General features: G+C 40.7%; 1 protein-coding gene and 1 pseudogene across 1 annotated transcript; one reads left to right on the top strand and one right to left on the bottom strand.

The window, feature by feature from the left end:
* Positions 1-220: 220 nt before the first annotated feature.
* On the top strand, positions 221-2,604 carry LOC122651879 (omega-3 fatty acid desaturase, chloroplastic-like). The gene is made up of 8 exons (XM_043845477.1): positions 221-844; positions 940-1,029; positions 1,126-1,192; positions 1,267-1,359; positions 1,456-1,641; positions 1,749-1,829; positions 2,006-2,143; positions 2,235-2,604. Exons 1-8 carry the CDS (start codon positions 294-296, stop codon positions 2,424-2,426), a joined length of 1,398 nt encoding a protein of 465 aa, XP_043701412.1. The 5' UTR covers positions 221-293; the 3' UTR covers positions 2,427-2,604.
* A 2,463-nt stretch (positions 2,605-5,067) lies between these two features.
* On the bottom strand, positions 5,068-6,928 carry LOC122662934 (annotated as a pseudogene).

Here is a 6,928-nt window from a genome sequence, read left to right as displayed (position 1 = left end):
GGTGAGGCTCTTGTTGAAGGAAAGCAGAGGATAGAGGCTCCACTGGGAATCCTTTGCAACTTGTTTAGTAAATTTTTTTTTTCTATTCCAAGATATTTAGTCCGAATCCTTCTGATTTGTATATGCGTCTCTCCCCCCTTTATCTCTCACTCTCTCTATATACTTTAAATAACCAAAAAATAATTTGTCACTCCGGCACTGTCTCTCCTCTCTCCTGAGGACCTCCCAGTCCCATTAGAAAGTAGCAAGCACTGGTGGAGTAAAGCTATTGTTTTTCTCCATCTGGGTATTTAATGGTGAGCTGGCTTTTGTCAGAATGTGGTCTAAGACCTCTTCCTCGCGTATTCCCTCGATTCAGAACCGGATACTTCTCTAACGACATCCACAAGATATTTAGAATGCCCGAAAGTAATGGCGGAGCAGTTGTTCGACCAACGTATCTCAGTCGCCTTCCAATCTGCCTTTCAGGTAGTTCCAGAGGGAGAGATTGGGGACTCGGGGTGAGCGCTCCATTGAAGGTCCCCTCCATTGATGAACCGAACGAAGGCGCAGCAGTCAATATGGGTTTGAATGGTGGGAATGCGGTTAATGAGGTCGGCAACGAAGACGATTTCGATCCAGGTGCTCCACCTCCGTTTCGTATAGCCGACATTCGTGCCGCCATACCCAAACATTGCTGGGTTAAGGATCCATGGCGCTCAATGAGCTACGTCCTTAGAGATGTGGTTGTGGTCTTTGGCTTGGCTGCTGCTGCCGCTTACTTGAACAATTGGGTTGTCTGGCCTCTCTACTGGCTTGCCCAGGGAACCATGTTCTGGGCTATATTCGTTCTTGGCCATGACTGGTATTTCCCTATTTCTTCCGAGTTTCTTGTTTGGATCCCCTGCTTTTGATATCCATTTTCTTGACGCAGTTTGTGTTTTGATGTTGATGGTGCAGCGGCCATGGAAGCTTTTCCAACAACCTTCGGCTAAATAGTGTGGTTGGGCATCTTCTCCATTCTTCAATCCTTGTACCTTACCATGGATGGTATGTTCTGTTAAAGTTTGTTTTTTCCTTACCTTCTACAGAAACTTAACTGTTTCATATTTCATGGATTTGCATTTTGATGAATGAATGCTGCAGGAGAATTAGCCACAGGACACATCATCAGAACCATGGGCATGTCGAGAATGACGAATCGTGGCACCCAGTTAGTAATTCTCTTTGTTTCCTTTTGATTTCTTTCTTTTTAGTTTTCAATCAGGTCTAATTCTGAATTCGCAGTTGTCCGAGGAGATGTACAAGGGGTTGGATGACAGTACCAAAAAGTTGAGGTTTACAGTGCCCTACCCTTTGTTGGCATATCCATTCTATCTGGTGAGTAATGTTTCTTGCTTGGGATTGAATCCAACACAGATGGAGTTTAGGAACCGAAATTCTGATTCTTTTGTTGCTTGATTGGTTGGGTTATAGTGGTCTAGAACTCCTGGAAAGAAAGGATCCCATTTCGATCCGGACAGTGATCTCTTTGCTCCCAACGAAAGGAAGGATGTGCTCACCTCCACCATGTGTTGGTCGGCAATGGTGGCATTGCTTGTGGGATTGTGCTTTGTATTTGGACCAGTTCAAATGCTTAAGCTCTATGGGGTTCCCTACTGGGTAGGTCCACTTATTATCATTCTAATTTGATGAAATGCTTGAAGATTTCAATTCCTCTCTGTTTGCTTATGAAATATTCTTTATTTTATTTTGCTTTCGGAAAGTAGATTTTTGTCATGTGGCTGGATTTTGTGACCTACTTGCATCACCATGGCCATGAGCAAAAGCTTCCTTGGTACCGCGGTAAGGTAAGGCTGGATGATCCATTCTTTCCTTTCTTCATTTTCTTTGAGTTGCCATATTTAACCAGAATTACTAGAAAAATGCCATAGAGACACTTTCAGACATAGGCTTTAACTACTTTTAGCTGCAATTGTGGGAGTGTAGTTTTTCAATTTAATTCTACTTGTTCTGCACTGGACAGGAATGGAGTTACTTAAGGGGAGGTCTAACTACTATTGATCGTGATTATGGATTGGTTAACAATATCCACCATGATATTGGGACCCATGTGATACATCACCTCTTCCCACAAATACCACATTATCATTTAATTGAAGCAGTGAGTATCCATTATTGGAAACAGCAGCGAGACAGGTAACCCACATTAAGAATTGTTCCTAATCGGTTTTTTTGTTGTTGTGACAATGCAGACTGAAGCAGCTAAGCCTGTTCTTGGGAAGTACTACCGGGAACCAAAGAAATCTGGCCCTCTACCATTTCACTTGATTGAAAATCTAATAAAAAGCATGAAAGAAGACCACTTTGTTAGCGATTTAGGGGATGTTTTATACTACCAGACCGATCCTGACCTGTTTGGATCTTCAGGGAAGAAGTCAGAGTAGAACTGTGAAAGCTTTTGCTGAAACAGGGGAAGGGTTTAATTCTCTTTAGAATAATTATTCAATTTCAAGCTAATCACAATGTTAAGTGGAGTTGATGTGTCTCGCAATGACAGTGGGCGCCTATTGAAGCTTAAAGCATAGGTATTTTCACTTCTTCAGTATATATGATTGATTGGTTACAAGTGGTGGCTCACGCGGTGAAAGTAAGCATTTGTAATTGTTTATGCTGAAACAGATTCATTTTTTAGCATAACCTATCAATTTTTCATGTAGAAGGTTAAGAATGGAAAGAAAGAAAGCCTTTTTTTGCCCTCTTGCTTGCTTGCTTGATTCCTTTACTAGTTTCCTTTTCCTTCTTTTGTCTTTTGGAATCTTTTGGTCTTTGGATCATGTCACACTATTAAGGAGTGGGATGACAATGGTATAGTAAGAGTTAAGACCTTGTGGACGTTTCCTTTCCTGGGTCTCAATTCTTATTAAATTAAGTGATTCCCTAAGGAGAAGGAGAAGAAGTGGAGCTTGCCAACTGCTGCTAAAGACCCTCTGTTGTGATTGTATTCCATCAGCCACCACAACCATATTACTGTAAAGCTAAATACCTCTAAGTCTCAAATCTTTAATGGGTGTCTGGGCATCTTGCTTAGTATCCATCTCCAATTGCAGAAGAGACTATGACCACTAGCCGGCCAGGGACTGATTGTCCTCTCTCCTTGGTTGATTTGTACAGTGTATCATGTGCATGCCTCACCACCACATGCTTTTTCTGGCTGTATAGGGTTGAGGGGACAACCAATGCACCGGCCTATTAAATCTGTACCTTTTTTTGGAACCCAAAGCATCAATTTAGCTTTCTTAGCATCCAATTAGTTTCACTGTGAAAAGTTGGGTGAATAATTTCACTAACTAGATAGAGAGACACGACACGGCACGGCACTTCTTTTTTACTGTTTTTGGTTGTACATAGAGATGAGGAAATTAGGTTTGGGGATTTATGCGGATACTATCTGAAGCCTTCTGCTTTACCAGAAATATGAATTTGATAAAGAGAGCTTCTAAATGATTAATTCCCAGAGTCCAAGACCATGAATTTCATGGGAGCATGAGAATTTGGTAGAAGAAATGACTTAGAGATAAGCAGAGTTTTCGGTGTTTTTTTCAAATAGATTTGCACTCAAGTCAGATAATGTGATTTGTGATTGAGACTCGTCAAGTTTGGAGATCATCCTTTTAATTTGACATCGACAATTACATTGTTAAATTGGTTCAGGCAATGTATTAACCATTTTGTGTTTTTGCTGACCTTTGACCTTCGATCAATGCCTACCTCACCCATTTATTGTCTGTCTACTCCATCCTTTGAGTTGCTAACATCTACACACTGAAATGGCACATGGAACCAACCCTTCTACCCATACCCTGTCTGATAGATTCTCATTGCAGCATACAGCACAAAACCAGTCAATTCTCATATCCCCAACCAGCCTTCAATGGGCAATGTTAGTATAGCAATGGAATCATAAAAACCAAATGCCACCATTAATTAAGGACTCAACGCATAATCTACGCAATGAACCAGGCAAGCCTTCTGGATTATAGATGAAACACTCCTCTAGGGTACTCATAGGGCAACAAAGAAGTCTCATAGTGCACAGCTTGAACTCGATAGAACGCACCCATATCCATCTGGGAAGTCTTCCATCCAATGTAGTAAGGGAAGGAAGCCAACTCTACCTAGTACATCCACGGTTTCTAGGGCAATGACATACATCAATTGGCAGAAATTTGGAATGGGTTTTGTATGGGTACATAACATCAGAGCCGCAAGCCATCATCAGTTCTTATGCAGCTGTGGTGATCAAGAGAATCAATGTCTTCCATTTTTCAGTACATGACTTGAGGCAAATATTTCCATAACAAATTCTGTGACCTCAACTGAAACCCTAGTCCCAAACACACTTCATGATCCATGCTGCCCGTTGCCAAGCCGAAGCGCTTACACAATTATTACACAGCAGAGCTAGCCGAGCTGCACAGCACCATGCCGCCCTCACACTCGAGCCATACATGCTGGCTATGCTAGCTGGTCACACAAGTAGCCACCATTGACTTTGTTTCTCATCCTCATCACCAAACTATTATGATATAGAAATACTGTTTTTAAGCATTGCAATTGCTTTTAGAATTCAGATTCCTTTCAAGGAGCTTCTAGTTAATCCGTTTCCAAGGCAAGACATGCTAGAACCTGACCTCACCAGAACCTGGAATGCCTTAGCTGTAGAAAATGAAAACAAAGATTTACACGGTTCGACAAGATTACCTACATCCATGGTGAGATGAAATCCGCTCCTTCACTATCAATGGAGAAGAGAAACCAAACAGGCCCTGCCCCAGCAATTGGACTTTGGACCCATACTGGTATGCCAACAAAGAGGGACAAGTCACCCATGGAAACCTGTAATGGACCAATGCCATCTTTATCTGCCATTTTTTGCTTATTTGAAACTTTCACGGGAGAATTTGAATTTCCTTGCCATGGTTCCTTTTGCCCCAAGAAACCCTGGAGATGAGGTAAAAATATGGATTACAGACGTACTGTTTGTTTCTTCACTATCACTTCAAGTTTAGAATTATATTAGTCCCATTACAGCTGCATATGGTTGGCTAGAAACTGAGAGAAGTTCAGTTCAGGAGAATAACATAAATTTGGTTTTCCATTTATGAAAGAAGATATTTGAGAACAATCTTTCTGTACACCATCAGAAGCACAAATACCATTGTTCACATCAATACCATCAGGTCTAAGAGTAGTAAGAGCTTCGTGAACGTTATCAAGGTTGATCCTCCTGAGAAGAACCACCCACGTATGCTTTAAATAGATGTAACTTAAACCTTGACCAGTTGAATCTTTTACCATTGCAGAAAATATGAATAGAAATTCAGAAGACTATTCTGTATCGAACAAAAATGGTATACATTCAGAAAAAGGGCCTCATGCTTTGATAAAGTACGAATACTTGATCATCAGAAGAGGGTCTCATCCTTCTCATAAATAGATTAAGGATGTACTGTAGAAGCCAATCTTTATAGGTATTTGTTGGGGAGGGGGGGGGGGGGGGTTAGTGAATAAGGACCATTGCTTGATACAGATCTCTTTGCCACAAGTCAAGCCCAAAGAGATCTAATTCCTCTGTTCCTGCATCCCACAGACAGCTTATCATCTGATTCAATCTGTACATCATCCTATAAATTTATAAATTGGCTACACCCCTTTCATTCACAATGCCTACAAGCCTGCTAAATGTGTACACATTGAACACGCACAAGGTCTTGCATTCTTGTCCTTGCTTGCAAACACAAGCTATTGAGGGCCACCGTTAGAAGCACAAAAGGAGAGAGAGAAAATTAAATATATCAACACATGAATCAGGGAGAAGCTCCCACACCCCTTATGAGGCTACCAGATTGGCATTATACATGAATTCATTCTCATGGTGGATAGAGCATAGTTCGTTTTTGAGTATCTTCTATGATTTTTCAGATCAGGAGAAAGACATGACAAAACCAAATTTGGAATCTATTCAGTGATGAAGGGAACAGAAAAGGAAGAAGAACCTAGAGGCTAGAAGTAGGAGAAACATAAATGGGCCTTTCAGAAAATGGAAAAAGTGTAACATCTAGTTTTTCATGTCTCTGATTTTGTTGTGATAAGTTGTAAGGAAATTGGCCGAAGCAAACAGTATAATTTAGGGTGGTGTTAGAGAAAGATCTGTCTTGGACAGGACTTTGGAAAAATAAATTACAAAGGGATTTAGGCCAATCCATCAGGTTTTCAAACTGCGGCATTAAATTTCTGACGTCGGTTAATAGAAAATTTTATTTAGGAACCAAGAGAAGTTCCCATGTAATGCCAGATGCAATCTATGGGCATGTTAGCAGTCAAGTGAAGATAAGAGTAAGTACATTCAACAGAACAATCAAACCTTCAAATTGGAACTAATATGAAAGGAAAATGTTTCAGACCTTTGACCCTTTGCACTATCCAATAGGATCCAATCAGCCAAGGAACTCTTTTCATCAAAAATTTGATTTAGAAGAGCAAGCTGCATCTCTGTTGGTGTGAAGAACATAGATTATATGGGTTTGTTGCAGTAGAACTTGATAAGCAGCTAAAAAACCATATCCGGCCGTGAAGCTGCATAGCTTTTGTTTGTCACAAGAACATAAATTATAACAAGCTCAATGTCAGATGCATCACAAGATCTTAATATTGTCTCTGCATTATCTTCATCTACAAATATCCCAACAGGTTCTGCTCCATACTCTCTAGCTACTTTTGAGATCTTTCTTGCAACTGAAAGTGAGACAGAACGTTTTGAGTTGGGCCAAAGAATCATCCCAATAAAGGAAGCACCAGCTTCTGCAGTCATTGCAGCATCTCTAGCTGATGTAATTCCACACATCTTAACTAAAGGATGACTATCCTGGTCCTCTTGAGGAGGTAA

This window comes from Telopea speciosissima, chromosome 1 (assembly GCF_018873765.1).
Source record: "Telopea speciosissima isolate NSW1024214 ecotype Mountain lineage chromosome 1, Tspe_v1, whole genome shotgun sequence".
NCBI classification, from domain to species: domain Eukaryota; kingdom Viridiplantae; phylum Streptophyta; class Magnoliopsida; order Proteales; family Proteaceae; genus Telopea; species Telopea speciosissima.
The sequence above is the reverse complement of the archived record's forward strand: the minus strand, read 5'-3'. Positions and strand labels throughout refer to the sequence as shown.

Coding starts and splice junctions, on each gene's coding strand:
- LOC122651879 (XM_043845477.1), top strand. CDS start 294: ATGGTGAGCTGGCTTTTGTCAGAATGTGGTCTAAGACCTCTTCCTCGC. Junction 1,193..1,266: donor ATGACGAATCGTGGCACCCA/GTTAGTAATTCT, acceptor CTGAATTCGCAG/TTGTCCGAGGAGATGTACAA. Junction 1,830..2,005: donor TTCCTTGGTACCGCGGTAAG/GTAAGGCTGGAT, acceptor TGCACTGGACAG/GAATGGAGTTACTTAAGGGG.